Here is an 18,703-nt window from a genome sequence, read left to right on the forward strand (position 1 = left end):
CACGTCTGTGCATGAGGAAAAGTGATGCTAGATGGGTAGCATGTGGCCAGTGTAAGCACGATCTTTACAAAACTTGGCCTATTTGGACTTGACACAATAGACATTGTTCACAATAGATCATGGTACAGATAGAACATAACATGAGCAAAGTGGTGTTTTAAGACAAGTTAAGCCATCATTGGCAAAGGAAGAAAAAGCCAGTTAGAGGCAGGGAACAGGAGTAAGGGACCATTGTAATGATCGATAATTGTGATGACAAAAGCCTGGGCGTGCAAGATAATAAAAAAAAAGAGACAAAAGAAAGAGATAAGAATAATTAAAAGATGTTTCTGCAACTGAAAAGAGGAGAGCGTCAAAATTATTGGCTTAGACAACTGAAAGAACCGTGGGGCTCCTGAGAGAATCAAGAGTAGTTGGAAAGTAGAATTGATTTGTAGGAAGGTGAGGACTCCAGATTCCATTTGGACCATATGGAGTTTGAGGTAATAGGATATTTACACTTGATCTTAGCCAAAAGGCCGAGAAGCGATGGTAATAGGATATTTGAGTAAGCACAACTGATAGGTGATTAGAAATACATGTGTAACAAGCTCAGATCTGGAGATTAGGATTTGAGCAATGTTCATATTGGAGAATTAAACTGATATTATCTACCCATCAGAAAAAAATAAAGAGAGAGATGACCTAGTGATTCTAATCATTGTCTAGCAAACTCTGAGAAGCAATTCAGTGGTGTGTATTTTTCAAAGAGAAATAGCCAGGCTCAGCCTAACAAATCCTTCATCTCTGCCCCAGACAACCTCACATTTTCTTCCAAAGATCCAAGTCCGGCCCAAGTCAGAATCACTGGAGCACTCATCTCTGACATGTAATCCTATTACCAGTGACAGTTATAAAGGATGTGGGAAATGGAAGTTAACCTTTGTGTTTCACCAAGAGTTTTCATCAGAAGGGAAATGAGACAATACAATGTCTGGAGGAGTCAACATTTCATTGGAAATGAAAAAGGGGTCTTGACATCTGTGTGAATTATGGTTGCCCAAGACTAACGGATCTCTTTGCTCCTTCAACCCGTCTGCCGAACCTTGTCAAGTTGCTTCTGGAAAGAAAAAAGCCTCTCCTTAGTTGACAAATTTAGGTTACCTGCGATAAATCACGTCAAGGATGATTCTGACATATTTCTTAGTTCTGGGCAGGGCCATGACGACGCTATTCTAACAAAGATGGCCAAATCTTCCCACACAAAGACATATACCTGACAAAGAAGTGAAATGGCCTCCAGGGCTTTTGCCAGCACTTCTAAAAGCTAAGAACTGGAGACAGACTTGGGAGACTGGGAAAGAGAATAAAAAGAAATCCAAGTAACAAGCAAACAGTATGAGTAGTTGCCTGACAACGCCATGCAGGTGGGCAGAGTACGCTGTTATGTGAACGAAACAGCAAGATATGACATGTCCAAAAAAGCAATATCAAGGAGGTCTAACAGCAGGTAACAGGGACCCTGGTTTAAGAACTTGGGTTCAGGCATAGCACTGTGTGTACTGGAGGGTGTTAAAGGAAAGGAACATCCCAAGGACAGAGGCACAGGGAGGTCATCAGCTGAGATTCAGGAGCAGGGGACGAGACAGCAGACCACTGCCTAGCACCAGAGAACAGGCATGGGTTTGGTCTCAAGCCAACAAGTTCAGTGACTCAATTACTGAAAATGAATATGAAGGGACATGGACAGTATGGCTTCTTTGACTAATGGATTAATAACTTATTGATCAAGATAAAATGTTTAAAATAATAAGATGAAGAAATGGGTCCTCCAACATTTTATTAAACATCCAATCCACTTCCATCAACATTTCCTTTAAAAAAATCATATCATCGTTTTAGCTTTACCCCTTTTAATTTTGACTATATTTTCAAGAAACCATTCCTAATGAAATTATTTTAAATTGTCTCCAGGGAGAGGAAGACAGGTTGTTGGAAAAGCACCAGACTCCATTAGAAGGGAGCACATCACTTTCATTTTTCTCATCCTTTTAAGTACAGATTTATGTTTCTCACCCATAAAGTTCTGTATTATCAGGGCAATGCTAACTGCAGCGTAGATGACATAAAAACTATTAATAGATTATGCTCATTAAAGCTGAAGTAGAAAACAGAAGTGTTCCAAAAAGAGAAGTATGCAATAGAAGAGAGGAGGGGAGGAAAAAATGTTCTACCTTTCTAGTTAGATGACTGTCTTTGTGAAAGTACAGATTTCAAAAGTAATATAAAATCTTTATGGTGCTCTTAACTATTTATATTTGGATTTTCATTTTGGCTAGTTTATTCTGCTGTTTAATGAGAGAAGAGAGAATATGTTAAATTGAATTTAGTTTTAAAACCTTTTTCTTTGCTCAGAACCAGCTCCTCCAAAGTCACTCTTTGCGGTGAATAAAACCCAGACTTCGGTGACTTTGCTGTGGGTGGAAGAGGGAGTAGCTGATTTCTTTGAAGTCTTCTGTCAACAAGTTGGCTCTAGTCAGGAAACAAAACTCCAGGTACTGTACGTTTTGATTTTTCTTTCTGAGTTCATTTTGATCAAGGTTAATTATCTGAGCAAAATGAAAATCTCTTATTTCTTTGAACTATAGAAATGAAAACTCTTCATTTATGCTTTTGTGCTTTAGTGATAGACATTAACAATATGCGTCGAATAAGCCCAAACTATGTTATGAGAACCAACTTGCCAAATTGCTAAGTTTATTTTCATCTTTATATTTATCTTCTGTCCCTAATCCTTAGCCACTCCAGAATTAAAGTGGTTTGCTTTTCCTAGACATTAAATTAATTGAGAAGATGAAGACACTGTTATATACAACATAATTTAACAAATATGAACCAATTACCAGTTATGTGAAAGTAACGCAAGTGAAAGTATGCAAGAACACAAACAGTAGAATCAGTAATGGCCTTGAAAAATTTTTTTCATACAGTTGTGGATATTGTATTAGTCTAGAAATTATTAAAGTAAAACATAAGTGCCACAAGAGAGATCTATATGGCTAAGATAATTTATAAAACTGTCCCTATCTAGGTAGTAGGAGGACAATTTTGATTGGGGAAAATGAAGACTGAGGTGACTATTAAAGCTTTAGAATCACAAATAGCAGATAGGATGAATACTGAGTTGTCTGCCCGGTCAAAATGAACGGAAGGAAAGAGATGAACCAGTAGCTTTCAGGGTAACAAAGCGCAAGGGAAAAAAATAGTTCACAATCAGATATGGAAGAAAAAGGGCAAGTTTGTGAGGGAATATCATGAAATACAGTGTATAGACTTGTACTATGAACATGAATAATTGATGCTTTTAAAATAATGAAGTTCATTGAGAAGAAAGAAGGATAAGGATTGCTGAGAGTACAAATCTGTCCATACTGAGTGTTAAGATCATCTGCTTTATTCCTTTCCCCTTTTAACATTCCCTTTACTAACTTATTTCTTTTTGATCAGTACGGAACAGCTGGTGGTTTTTTTTTTTTTTTTTTCTATTCTAAGAATCCTTTCTAAAAATAACTGCTCTGCCAGTAGTAGATTTTCTTCTTTGCAACTGCAGTGATATCTTCCTTTAAGAAAACAATGGTTAGGCAGCTACTTACTACAACTGAGTCCTGTCAGCAAAAGTCTTTCCTTAGAAGCATTCTTTTACAGAATAATGAAAGAGATGGGAGTAGACAACCAGTGCTGATGCCTCTCAGCTCTTTAGGCAGGGGTGTTTCAGATCCTTATTTTGAAAAAGTGTTTTGCTGGCTCATCTGTTAATATTGTACTTGTCACTACTTTTTATATTGTTGTACTTGTTGGCTCACAAAAGTAACAATTTTGTTCTACATAGAATAGTTTAATATTAAATATTTCTAAGAATGCAAAGTCCCTATGCCTTTGGTGGATATTATTTAAAACCTGAGAATGCAGACAAAGGGAGTAGTGTCCTTAATATACAAAGAACTACTACAAATAAAATAAAATAAAATAAAGGCCAACAACTCAAAACAAATATTTCATAGAAAATAAATACAAAAGTTTCTTAAACATATGAAAAGATGATCAATTTACTCATGGTGAAAGAAATGTAAAATAAGGTACAATTTCCACTAAGAAGATTGGAAAAGCTCAAAGAGTTAGAGAGTATTTTGTGTTGGAAGGAGTATGTGCAACCAGGCACTGTCAGACACTGATAGCAGGTGTATAACAACTTGGAAATGTCTACAGAGGACACTTGTGAATTGCTTTCAAAATTAAAAATATACAACTTTTTAACTCAGCAATTCAACTTCTAGAAATATATATATACTGTGGGGACAAAACCCCAAAAAACAGTTTCCAGGCTCTCGGCCTCACATAGAAAGGTGCTGGCTCGGGTAGTAAATGGCCATCAACTGTGATCAGATGCCAGCAGCTGTGGCTAGTTGGCCGTCAGCTGTAACCCGTAGGCCATTGGCCACTAATATAACGGCTGTGGCTACGCTAGCAGGAAAGGAATGGGGGCTAGCGAGAAGATGGTGGCTGGCAAGCGCGGACTGCTGTTAGGCAGATTATGTAGATCCTGCTTCCTGTGTCTCCAGCCCAGCCGCCAGCGAGAATATATTGGTTTGACTCCCCTACTTATGGCTCCGTGGGTGTTCCTTTTTGGCCTTACCGTGTCCTGCGTTCTTGGGCGGGGAGCGGGAGCTGAGACCCTGCACGACGAATGGTGCAGCGAGCAGGGTCCCCTGCGTGACATATACACATATATACACACATGTTTATATATACACATACATATATTAAGTGTGTTTGCAGACATATACATATGTTTCCATAATTGTGAAACTGTGTTCACTGTAGCATTGTTTGTAACTTACTTTTTTCTCCTATCCTTTTTAGTCATTTATGTTTTTTACTCTGTCCATATATTACCTACTAAACTAAAAACTTTTAAATTAAAATAGGTGAAGATTACATAACAATTATTTCATTTTTTTTTGCATCTCCAGGAACCGATTTCTGTGTCTTCTCATGTTGTGACTATCTCCAGCCTTCTTCCTGCCACTGCCTACAATTGTAGTGTCACCAGCTTTAGCCACGACAGTCCTAGCATCCCTGCATTTATAGCCGTCTCAACAATGGGTAATTACATGCATTAGTGGAAGCTGATGTCTTTGAAAGTTATATCTTTCCAAATTTTCTTATGTTTCCTTTTTAAATATGTACAATCTATCCTTTTAATGGAAACCATGTTTATTCTGTTGGAAAATTCCAAGCTTTGAGGTCAGCGAGCACTTAATTTCAATCCCAAATTGCACTTACTGACTGTGTGACTTAGGAAAAGATATTTGCTACCTCTGAACCTTTGCTTTTTTCTTCTGTAAAACTAGAATTATACTATGTACCCTGCTGAGTTGTTTTGAGGCTTAGAAATAATGCTAGTCGTTATCATTAACTTCATCATCATCTTCACCCTTGTCAGTAGTAGTCACAGGATCGTAATCAAATCGGGTTCATCTATTTCAGCCTTGGCCCTTAGCTGTCACTGATCAAGTCTTGACAAGCCTCAATTGCTGGGTCAAAGCAGAAAAGTTTCCAATCAAGCAGAAAGTATAAGTGGGGAAATTTAAAATTAATGAAAGATCTAGAATAACATTGTTTCCTTATTTTTTTCTGAGGTATAGGTTTTACTCCCCTGTTTGTTAGAATCTGTTTTTGCAATCTGAGATCTTTTATGAAACTGCCTAAAATAACACCACTCTTACTATCACATTACCCTTTACTGGGTTCATTTTCATTTCTGTAACATTTGTCATATATTTAGCCACTATATCAATGATGAATAGCACGGACATTTTTGTGTCTTGTTTTTTGTTTTTTCAATTTTTGTATTTTCAGAAGAGAGTACAAAAATGGACCTGAAAAGAATATCAGTGGTCTTTCATTTCCTTATCCTTTTACACTTTTTAAGCATAATTTAACATTTATTATTCCTTGTCATCTCTTGTCATCTTTTGTTTGTTTGTTTTCAAATTCATTTAAACTATGTCCCAGGAATTATTCACAGTTTATAGTTTCCCTTTATAAGAACATCCTGCAAGCCAGTGAAGCAGATGATATAATTAAACTTATTTGCAAAGTAAAGAAAATGAGGCCCAGAGAGACAGATAAAATAGCCTCCCCAAATGGCAGGTGGTAGTCAAGTGAACTTAAGCAAGCTCTTCTGACCATGGGTCTAATATTCTTGTCTACAGCCATACCACCCTGAATGTACCCGATCTCGTCTAATGTTCTTTCCATTCAAGTATTGTGTCTATGAACTGAAGCCACGTTGTCCCCAATGAAAAGTGACAAATCCCAAAGGCTTAGGGACTGTATGTGCCATCCCATCCCATGATTTTATGATCAAGATGGAGGATGATATCATTCTCCTCTTCTCCTCTGGTCCACTGCTAAAAGTTTTACAAAACATTTTACATATAATCCCACCTTTAATATCTTGCTCTTCCATGAAGTAGGATGAACTAGGCAATGTGCAAGTGCCATAGCAAACGAATCATTATATAAAGTAATGAAAAGGGACACAACCCTTGTTCTTAAGGGCACTGCAATTTATTAATAGGTTTAATCTCTTGAGTTGTATAGATGGAAATCCTCTCCACATATGATTAGAGAGCATCAGAAGGCCTGCTTATAGTGATGTGTTAAGTGCTGCAGCAGATGGTCACTTGCTAATGCCTTTCTCATATACATTATTAGTTGTGAACCAAATATACAGTTGTGCTTTCTTACTTTAAAGTCATGGGCATAAAATAAGAACTTGCCCCTCTCTAAGCTTCTGAAAATATTAAAGAATGAAAATACATGATAATGACTTCTAGATTTTTTGTTTGTTTGTTTTCAAATTCATTTAAACTATGTCCCAGGAATTATTCACAGTTTATAGTTTCCCTTTATAAGAACATCCCAAATGTCGGTCTTGAATACTGTTTATCAATCTACTTTACTAACTTATAGTTGACCAGGAAGAGGTCATTGTCATCTTGGAGAAACATCATTGTTGCTGCTTGTCATCCTCCTAAGTCCATTGCTCTCAAAATCAGATGGAGAACAATGAGTGGTTCTGTTAGTTTCCATGTCATGGTGTATCTGTTTAGTTACAGAGATGAACCCCAATGTGGTGGTCATTTCCGTGCTGGCCATCCTGAGCACGCTGCTGATTGGACTGCTGCTCATTACCCTGATCATTCTCAGGAAAAAGCATCTGCAGATGGCTAGGTAAGTGAAGTGTGGCTGATCCTTTCCCCACAGCCTTTAAAATATGTTTATTTATCATACATGTATGTTTTTGCAGGTCTACATTGTATAGTAGTGAGTTTGATATCAGGTTTCAGTGTCTATTGCTATTTTATGTGTTTCCTAAGATTATTTGGAATATTAGTTTAGAAAACACTATCACTGAAATGGTAGAGCAAAGGATTGCTGGTTTATATATAGTCAGACCTCTTAACACAGGCATCTATTCCTGACATTTGGATACTTTCACACTTGTTCTGGAGTAAAAGAAAGATCTATGCCAGGAGTGTCCAAACTGCGGCCCGCGGGCCAACTGCGGCCCATGATCATTGTTAATTGGCCCGCAGCAAATTCCAAAACTATATTTAGTTCACTTAAATAAACCAGGTGAGGCAATACGTACTTCACCTCGAGTGAGTGGCCCGGCTGTTTGTGTATTTTACTGCATATGGCCCTTGGTGAAAAACGTTGAAAAAAGTTTGGAGACCCCTGATCTATGCCTACTCAATATCGTTAATAAAAGGAGTTAAAATATATGGAGACCACAAGAAAGAAAAAAAAAAAAAATCCATGACCTCATTAGTTCTATTGAAGCTGTTTTATCAGAAAGGATTTGTAGAGTTTATGATTAGGTCTGTTAGAGGTTCCCCTATTAGTTTTGATGCTATGATCAGATTTGCAGGCAGTTTCATTTTTCTTGCAGTTAGAAAACTTTTTGATTTATGATTTTGGTGATTCCATACTCCTTTGACCACTGATGCATTTCTTATCAGAGCACATTGTCAAGAACTTTCTGTGGTCCATTATAGGGTCAAAACAATCATCAAATCTCTCAAAACACTGTTGCCTAGTTCAGTACTACTGGGTTTGGGAAATTTGGTTCAAATTTATATTTGCCCAGTGCTAGCCTGCTGCATTGTCAGTCAACATTCTTCCCTTTCTCAGAGTTCTGTCATTTACCTACTCATAAATAAATGTATCCACCCAATAAGAATTTATATGATGTGTCTTATAGGGTATAAAGAAAAATTAGACATCCAAGCTGTACACTAGGAACTGAGAACCTAGCCAGAGAGATGTATAGAAATAAATGTATTTAAAGGCACAAACTGACGTGTACCAGGAAGGAGATAAAAGTGAGATACCATGAAAGTAGAGAAAAGAAATGAGTTCTGAATATAGAAATCGGGCTCCTTAAATGTTGGCATTTGAACAAATCTTAGAGGATATGGAGGGAAGTGGTACTGCCTTATGGCTAGCGTATAAAGCTCTGAAATTACCCTCCTCAGAGTCAAATCCTAATTTACAACCTAGGTGACCTTGTGCAGTTTACTGAAACTTTCTCCATTCATTTAACAAATAATAACGGATGCCTGTTATGTACAAGACTCCTTCAGGTGCTTAGGATATAACAGTATATAAAACATCATACAGCTTGTATTGTAGTGGAAAAGATAGACAATAAATAATAAAGATAAAAGTTAAAATATTGCACCGTATGTTAGCATATGGTAATAGAACAAAGAATAAATCCGAGTAAGGGAGGTTGGCAGTACCTGTATGGGGACTATGGAGAGAGGAGCTCTGGGAGATGGGTTGGTCTCACTGAAAGGGTGACTTTTGAGACAAGACTTGCACATGAAAGAGTGAGCCATGCGTTATCTGGGGGAAGTAATGTCCCCAGTAGAGAGCACAGCACAGCCAGTGCAAAGACCCCAAGGCAGGAGCGTGACTAACATGGTCACAGAAGAGCAGGAAAGTTAAGTCACTAAAGCAGCGGAAATAAAAGGATTAGTAGCAGGAGATGATGTCAGATCATGTAGGGTTTCATAAGCCCATGTAAGGACTTTCACTTTTAACTTTGAATAAAATGAGCAGCCATTTCAGGGTTTGAACAGAAGATTAACAATATCTGACTTACATTTTAACATTTCCATTTTGACTTTTATGTGAAAAACAGGTTGTAATTAGGCAAGGACAAAAGCAGGCATATGAACTGGGGGAGGTGGTAAGAGACGGCAGTGTTTCAGTTTGGAGCAGCAGCAATGGCAGTAGGGAGAAATGATCAGATTCCAGATATACTGTGAAAACAGAGGCCATGAGAGTGGCTAACAAATTGCATGTTGAATCGATATGAGGAAGAGTCAAGGAAAACTCCAAGGTTTTTAGCCCTAGCAACTTAAAAGATGGAATTGCCACCAACTAAAATAGGATTCCAGATGAAAGGGTTTCAGAGTTGGGAGAACATCAACACTCCAGTTTTGGAAATGTTAAGCTAGAGATGGCTGCAAGTGCAGGTGTGAGTAGGCAGTTGAACATGGAAGTCTGGTGTTTGGGAGAGAAGTCTGGGTTGAAGATATAAATTTGAGAATTGTCAGCATACAAATGGTTTTAAAGCTGTAGATTGGATGAAATCTAGGAAATAAGTGTAAATTAAGAGGGCTCTGGATTAAGCACCAGAACAATCTAGTACTAAAATTTTCATGGAAAATAAAAAAGGTAGTGGCAAAAGAGAGATCCCGTGGAATGGAAGGAAACTCAGAGTGAGGTAGCCTGGAAGCTAGGGAATGAATGGATATCAAGATGATGATAAGAGCCCCTGCATTAGTGGAGAATGGGGAGCAATAATTCAGTAACAGCATAATACTCAACTCAGAGGAAGTGTGCCGTAAATGTTGGCTCGTAGTAGTATTATTGTGTGGTGGGTAGTAATACACTAATGGAATTAGTGGTGTTCATGAGGGTATTTTTGCAGGTGTGTTCTCTGTGGTGCATACAGCAAAATATTTAGGAGGAGTGATTCTACTTCAACCAGCTGGTCCTTAGAACAGAGATTCTCAACATTTTTTATGCCATTATCTTTTCTCTCTAGTAGTCTGATGAAGCCTGTGGCTCTCTTTCAAGAATCATGCTTTCTTTTCAAGGGCATAAAATAAAATATGTAGGATTGAAAATGGAACTAATTATGTTAAAACATGGTCATCAAAGTATTTAAAAACCAAATGCGTTATGTGGTTTTTGATTACTACATTAGATAACAATAATTAGTAGGGTGTCTGATAACTCTCATATTTCACCATAGGGATGAATATGAAAAACATTTCAATACCTGCAACAAGTCTATTATTGAAAAATATCTGCAATTTCTATTGTTAGCAAATTTCACTAGTACTGATGATATTATGACTTCTTGTCTACTTTAATAATTGAAGGAACTGCTCAATTTCAGTGAGAAGTTGTGAAAATAAAGATGCACTTTTTCCCATATGTGTTTGTAGAGCACTAGATTCTATCCTTGGACCCCAGAGTAGAGAGTAAAATAAATCCCTCTAATTTAAATTTAAATAAATTGTTATATGTTATAGGAAATTGACATAGGAAAATTAATTGATGTATAACTTAACTACAATAGGCTATAATAATATATTAGTTAATTTTTCAAGTGAAAAAACTATTCTTAGAACATCTAATAACAACAGGCAGATAACTGAAGTAATTAGCACATTGTGCCAATCCTGTCAAAATCTGTTTCAATTTCATATAGAGGAAAAAATGAAATGTATGAGCCCCAGTGAGCTATGTTATTTATGCATGATATTAGGCAAAAGGTGGAGAAGGCATGAGAATATGTTCATCTTTTTCCTTCTCTTCTTTAACAGTATTTTCTAATGACAGGTTAATAAGCAACCTTCCGGATAAGAAGCTCTTATCAAAAGCCAATCTTTTTCAATATGTATCATTCTTTTATTCTCATCTCAAGTGATGAATAATATGGGCATCCCAACATAAGGGAAAAATTTTGAGCAAGAAAACAGTCCAGCTTGATCCATAATAATTATAGACAGGAAATCAATATGCTATAAAAATAGAACCCTACAAAGAATATTTGTTAAAAATGGAATACCCTCGGTTTATCTAGGAGAGTTTCTACACCTTTGTTTGTAAAAAAAATATTATACCCCAAATAGTTCAAAGATTTATTTAGGATCATAAGTGCCCTTCAGAAAGGACCGTAAACCTAAACCTTTTGGACTCAAATAACTTGACATAGAGATGTGTGACCTCATGAATAATTGTTTTGTTTTGCTTTATTTTTATATTTTGCATAGTATGTGCAAGAGGAACACGTGGAACTTATTTCATTGTTTTTAAAAATCTAATGTTGTGATGATAAGCCAGTAAAGACTATTACGTCAAAGTAAAAGAGTGCTCCATCAAGTAGTAACCTTGATTTTTTGGTTCCTTTCAAACAGGGAATGTGGAGCAGGAACTTTTGTCAATTTTGCATCCTTAGAGAGGGATGGAAAGCTTCCATACAACTGGTGAGTATTCTTTTGGAGCAAGCCTCTATACATCTTAGCTATGCTGAGTGTGCTCCAAATGTTATTTTACTATCTTTTGGGGAGGGGGGGGTGTCTGATTATCCTTTCATAATTTCTTTGGCAGTGGGCTTTTAAAGATTAGATCTTCACAGAGTATATTCGTATATATTAGTTTAATACAATTATGAGGTAGAGAACATGTTGTATAAGCTGTTCTGTATTTACTACATTAAACAACGGACTAAATCATCAGTTATTCAAATAGCCTATAACTGTGCCGATGAAGGCTTAAATGCTGGTGCCATACTGAGCAAGTAAGTGGTGGCGGAGGCACCAGGAGAGTTTTGAAGCAGCATCACACAGAACAGCATCTCTTCTTAGAACTCACATTTCAGTACCTGGGGATATGAGCCACCACTTCTGTTCAAAAGGCAAGTAGAAGTTTGTAGCCCAGTGTCCACAACTCTTATACTCAAGAGTATATAAATATCAAGGAAACCCAGGAAAGTCCCCTAAGAAAACATGGCTGGAGTATTAAGGACCTGGAGGAAGGAGGTATTTTGAGAATTAAAAAAGCATTGTCAGGAGATTAAATTAGGTGATACATGAAAATTAACAACACATCAAAATCAATACCCAACAAAACTGCTAATTAAGTAACCGTTTAATATGAAACCAGCACTGCTTACATGATTTAGTTTGGCTTTTTGGCAAGCAACCATGTAAAGCACATTTAAATATATACCTTTCATATTAATCCTTGGTAAGTAATCTTTTTTTTTTCTCTGTTTTCCTAATCCCCCAAAATGGTTAATCTTAAAAAAATAGATATCTGAGACTGGAAATTTTACTCTACAGAATAAATGGAAGGGAGAGCTTTATTTAAAATATAAATTCTACTTCCCTAAGTGGGCATCTAAATTGATGCTCACTCTAGTTGAAATAGGATTATTTTTAACAGGACAATAAATTGTGCTGTTTTTAATTTTAACCTGAATATAATTTTGCTGTGAAAATACAGCTAATCCGACTGTGAAGAAAGAGAAACCCATAAACCCTTGATAGTGAAAAAACTAGGAAATATTTCTAGGTTTGTTCAAATATATTAGCACTTTTTCCAAGACTAGTACACTGATGTTTGTTTCTTGTCTGGCCCACCCTTACAAAAGGCCTAGTCACAGAGTCACTGATGAGTGACCTAGTCACTGATGAGTGACCCATGTAGGAAATAATTCATTTATATTTGTGACTTGGGAATGCTGTGTATTGACCAACTACACCAGTCACAACTTACATAAATATGGGAGACCAGTTATGAGAAAACTAAAGCAAAAGAGAATTCACTTCAGGCCTTTTCTATAAAATCAAGAAAATTCTCCTGCAGCTCTTGGCAAAGACAGTTGTGTCAGCATCAGCATTTTCTGGCTGAGAATGGATGTCTCAGTGGAGATTTGTCATAACTGAAATGACAAGAGATAGCACTTTTCCTCCTAATTCTCAGAATAACTATAGATGCAGCCATGGGATGTTTTTAAATCTGCATTAATAAATGTTCTATTTTGTACAGGTTTGTATGTCTGAAATTGGTTTCAAACCATGCGTTTTAAGTCAACAGTCTGAATTAGAATTAAAGTGAAACTTAAGTAATTTTGTTCCCACTCATCTAAATATTGGTAAGATTATAGACTAGGCAGTTGATGAGCTACTTTTCTTGAATGAATGGTACCCAAGTGTCATATCATAACTCTGTTTTAAGAGTTATTTTTTAGAAATGATGTATAAGTTAAAATAAAATTAGTGTAGAAAGTCACAATAGTGCAGCTTTATATGATATGAATGTGTCCTAAAAACTTAAGAGTTTTTACCGGAATCAGTATATACTGTATTTCCCCGAAAATAAGACCTAACCGGAAAATAAGCCCTAGCATGATTTTTCAGGATGACATCCCCTGAGCATAAGCCCTAATGCATATTTTGGAGCAAAAATCAATATAAGACCTGGTCTTATTTTCAGGGAAACACGGTATAAACTGGCCATTTATATTTCCTCCCACAAGCTATCAAATGATGTTATACAGGTTCCTTAAAATAAGCATTGCAAAGATAATACCTAAGAAGAAGACTCGAGAAAACTAATGAGGCATTTAAGAGCCTCGTTTAGCTGAATGCAAATGTAATCACCTAATAGCAGACTAATTAACACAAAAAAGTTGAAAAAATATATCTGATTACAATAAGGCTGTGTGTGAATAAAGCTGATTTTTGGCAATATTATAGCACTTAAGCCCGGGTTTAAATTTCACAGAATGGAATAATATGTGATTATAATTAAGGTGCTTATTTTAATTGATCCCAGTAAGTAATTTACTGATATCTGTTCACAGTTTATATTACTAACTCTTGCCACTTTTTCATCTTTACATCTGTTATCTATTAATGCTCACAGGCGTAGGAGTATATTTGCTTTCTTAACCCTGCTACCCTCATGTCTTTGGACTGATTATCTTTTGGCATTTTATATTAATCCTTGGTAAGTGATTTTTTTTAATGTTTACCTAACACAAAGTCTTTAAAAATTAGCTTTCAGGAAGTAAACAAAAATGAAAAATTCTTTTAATTATTTTATGTGTTGGCAGCATCTAAAATTATTAATCACACATTGAAATGGATTAAAGCAGTTCATGGTACCAAGATGCTAACAATGTTTTCCAATTAAATTTTTGTCTTGTGATGTTCTTGGCATGCTTTTTTACTAGTCATTTGTTTCTCTTTGAGTCAATCCATTGGGCCCTCGTCTTTATAAATGATGCTTTCCATTTTCCGTATCACCTCCATCCATTTGAGAGTTTCATTACATTAAAAGAGTGAAACCCAGAGTACTATACCCTGTACTTGGGTCCTCCATATTTTTATAATAATGCCAACCCAATGAATACAGAATAACTGATGATGTGCAAGGCTCTCTGTATAATTATATTATTTAATTGTCCTCAAAACTCTGCAGAGGATACTATCACTCCATTTTAGAGATGTGAAAATAGAGGCTTAAGGAGAGCAACTGTTTTAACATCACACTATATAAATAATTTAGGTTCCAAACCCAAGTTTGTCTGAAACATACTCTTTCCACTATAAAGAGCAGCCTCCTTTACATTTTTATTTTCTTGACTTTTAAATCATTTTAATAATCAAATCTTAAGAGTATTTTTTCCAATTTTTATAAATTATAATCATCATAATCTTGAATTCTGAGACGGAAGTGTCTAGAAGGACTATTTCTTAAAGCCAAAAAAAGAAAAAAAAGTAGTGGTTTCCCAGAGAACTAACAAAAAAAGTATTGTCCTTAAGTATTAGTCCATGGTGTTTAGGTACTAAATTATGTATAGACAGATCCAGAAATGTGGGCAACTTGAAAAGGACTCAGAAAATAGTTCATGGATTGGAAAAAATGGCCCATGGGGCAGAAGAGGGAAAGATGAAAAGCAATCTGAGGAGTTATTTATCCAAAAAGACAACTGATCAAATGTCCTTCAGCTTCTCTGAGGACAGAATAAATACAGTGGGCAAAGTTTAGGACTTGATGTTGCAATGAAAGAAATATAAAAAAAGGATTTCCTCACAGTCGAGATTGTTATTACTAGAAATTGTATTTTCTTTTAAAAAGAGAGACTAGAGGAAAACTTTTGAAACATGGTGGACACCAATGTGTAAATAATAAAGTCAGAGGAGTGTACTGGATGATGAGGGCCCATTCAATGTTGTTTCAAGTTTGTTTTCAATAACAGTTTTCAGTATAGGGCTTTACCATCATCACCACAATATTTTAAATATTTAACATCAGATGGCTTTCAGGTATGAGAAATGCACACAAATACCATTTTCCTTCAAAATATAAATTTACTTTTAACTCAACATTGGATCATCCTCCAATATTCTAACTGTCATTAGACTACTTGTAACAAATACCCATAAGTTACCCTCCACAAATTTCAACAAAAGAAAAAAAGATGCATATAATATTATACTCATTTCGCTGCTTAATTCTCTGACTTTCTCATTTTCCACCATTCAGTTTAAGCTTCTATCAGGTGGGCCTGTACTTATTTGCATGTCTTTTTTAATAGGTCCCTCTGATGAACACGAGATCCAGTTTCAACAACCCCTTCAAGGTCCACTATTTATAGTATTAATCAAATAACATGAGACCCAAGTTAGAGGTAAAAAACAAACAAACAAACAAAAAACCTCTAGTAGTTTTTAGAACAGTCCTGAAACTGTAAATGATTATCTCCAGGTGAGAAACAAAGGCAAAACAGAGCCCCATGCTTTCTGTCACTGTCAGTAAACCACACATATCCACCAATGAAAACATACTGAACATAATCTATGTTTTCAGCACTAGGTTTGTGCCATGACAGATATAAAAGAAGTACAATTCATGGTCCCTCTCCTTCAAGTTCAGCTCAGTACTCACAAAGCCACTTGGATTTCCTATTTGCTACTTTTTATCGAATAACTCGGGGATATTTTCCCTTGCATTCATTTGCAAAATAATCATTTTTAACACTCCTTTAGATGTGTTTGTCTTTATATTTCACCTACCCTGTTAACAACCGCCACAAATAACAGAGCCACCCACCCACCTCCTTCCTAACACACTGCCCAGCTTCTCTAAACTGTCAACTTGGAAAGACAGGCTCCTGTTGATTTTCTAAAATCCTCCTGATGGTTCTTTAGTGGTTCATGGGGAAATCAAGAGACTTTCCCTTTTGTTGTTGCTTGAATCTTCTCCTGGGATGGTAGCAGAATCGGTGTAGAGCACTAGTGCTCAACTGGCTTAGTCTAAGACTGTATTCTGCCAGGATTTCTGACTTTAATGATCTCAGATTGTGTTTCCTGTTCAAGGTAAACCATCTTATTTGGACTAGCTCTATCTAGATTCAGTGTCACTACTCTCTTCCTTCTTACGAGCATAATCACCCTCATGTTGTACTCAAGTATTCATCTGCCTATTTTAAATCCTCAGCAGTTGACATTTTAAGTATGCAGCAACACTTAAATGCTCAACTTTACTCATGGTTATTGCACATTCTATTCGGAGAATGACATAACTCTAAAGACCCTTTTAAAGACTTGGGGGTGATTTCCATTTAGCTCATGAGAAAATAGGTAGTACTTACAAAATTGGGGACATCTAGAGTTTTGGGGGGAGGGGACACTGTTTTTTGTTTGTTTTAACCATCATAAGTCACATGTCTCTGCCATTGCTTCATATCCTTTGCAATGAATTCCAATCTGGCTGGCTTTCTAAGAGTGTCATAACCCTGAAGAACTTATGAAGAATGCATCTTTACTTCTTGAAGTCATTTGGGTTTTGAACCTTACCTAATATAAGTGAAAGGGAAAAATTAAAAGAAGTGCATGATAGTATATCCATATATATCCATATATACTGTATATCTGATGTATGTTATTTATCAGTTATTCAGAAAAGCTTTTGTAATGACATGATACCCTAAATATCACCCAAAATATTCACTGTCACATGCACACACATACATTAGCTCTTTCCATAATGTGCTGAAGCTAAAATTGTTAGCAAAGCCTTAACTTATATGTTTAAAAGTGAATTTTCCCGGTTTTAGTTTTAGAATTAGCACAGCAATTGAAAATGTAGGAAATTCTATCAGTGTTCCTGTGGAGTCTCATAATTCAGCCCTGTCATGACCCACAGCCTTAGGATACAGGAACCTTTTGGGGTCTATAGGAATTCAGCAAAATGTCATCAGAACAATGAAAGTTGTATACAAATCATGAAGACATACATTTATGAAGATAAGTAAATGATAATAAGTCATATAAAATGTGTGGTAACATTTTATATTGTATTTAAAGTTCATTCAATTAATGAATGAGATTGAAAGAAAAAAAAAGTGCCTCTCCTCCATAAATCAGATTTCTACACAACTGTTGAATAGTAGCAGCTTAAGATTTCAGTACTGAATTTATTCTGTCACCCTCCCACATACATTCATTTCTTCCCAGTTTCCCTTAAAGTCTGTTTTGGATAGGAAATGTTTCTTTTTTTCTCTTTTTACTTCACTCTCAATCTCAAAACATGTTGGCAGCCTACTGACTGTACCAAAAACTCTTTGTTATCTATGCTGACATTCTGCTTTCATAAAGTACTGAAGTAACTGACTCCTGCTACACGAAGTAAATGTGGGATTCCAAAAGTTAACTAAATTGTCATTGCAGGAGCTGAGTAAAAATTATTCAAGAGGCATGTCTTTAAGTTCCCAAATGTTTATATGATACAGCTCTGTCCAATATCACAGTGTTGTGTTTTGTTTTGTTTTGAGGGATGAGGGAGAAGCAAAGTAAAAACTGGAATATCTACTCCCTCTAATTCCCAAGTATGGAAGACAATGAAAGGATGAGGGAGAAAAACATAGGACAGAAACTATTGAATGGATTGTCTTCACTCAGAATTGGGAAGATATAAAAACTACCTGAAATTGGAGAAATGAAAACCAGAAACACAACTTGCCTTTATGGATAGTATTTCCCTACATTTTCTATCTTGCATTACTTCCTTTCCAGCCACACGTCCCATTTCCCCAATGGGACCTCACAAGCCCAAGTCTAGCATCAAATTCTTAATTGAATCATTAAGTAATCATGAGGGTAACATAGCAAACGTTGAACTGTTTCAATTCAATTAAATAAGCATTTCTTGGCCACCCACTATGAGGTCCATTATCTGTGCTCAGCTCTAAGGGAAAAGAACGGTCTTGCAGGGAGCGCGTGAGACAACCTGACAAATACTCCCCAAGTACTATGAAAGCACAGAGGAAGTAGTGCTTCATTCTGCTAAAGGCTTTCTGGAACTTGAGGTATCCAAAACACTCATAATTTGCATTATAAATAGTTTGGCACATGAGAGTACCCAAATCACAACCAATTATTTACTACAGATTGTTTATTGTTTATATTTCCATCCATATTTAAACACCTTTGAAAATTACTTATAAAATTGTCACTCACACACAATCATTTATCAATATGTGTTATTTATATAAGAC

The 18,703-nt window shown here is 36.1% G+C and overlaps 1 protein-coding gene across 8 annotated transcripts in view; it reads left to right on the plus strand.

The window, feature by feature from the left end:
- Positions 1–18,703, plus strand: part of PTPRO (protein tyrosine phosphatase receptor type O) — a 207,306-nt gene that overhangs the window by 159,331 nt on the left and 29,272 nt on the right. For 3 of the 8 annotated variants that reach the window (XM_081061383.1, XM_081061384.1, XM_081061385.1), the window contains 5 exons: positions 2,395–2,534; positions 5,010–5,142; positions 7,158–7,278; positions 11,550–11,618; positions 14,065–14,148. In XM_081061383.1, the coding sequence (XP_080917509.1) occupies positions 2,395–2,534; positions 5,010–5,142; positions 7,158–7,278; positions 11,550–11,618; positions 14,065–14,148 (547 nt within the window). Of the gene's footprint in view, positions 1–2,160; positions 2,259–2,394; positions 2,535–5,009; positions 5,143–7,157; positions 7,279–11,549; positions 11,619–14,064; positions 14,149–18,703 lie in introns of those variants that run through there. The other 5 variants (XM_081061386.1, XM_081061387.1, XM_081061382.1 and 2 more) reach the window with 3 other exon arrangements.

The sequence above is a fragment of the Rhinolophus hipposideros genome, assembly GCF_964194185.1.
Source record: "Rhinolophus hipposideros genome assembly, chromosome: 9".
Lineage (NCBI taxonomy): Eukaryota > Metazoa > Chordata > Mammalia > Chiroptera > Rhinolophidae > Rhinolophus > Rhinolophus hipposideros.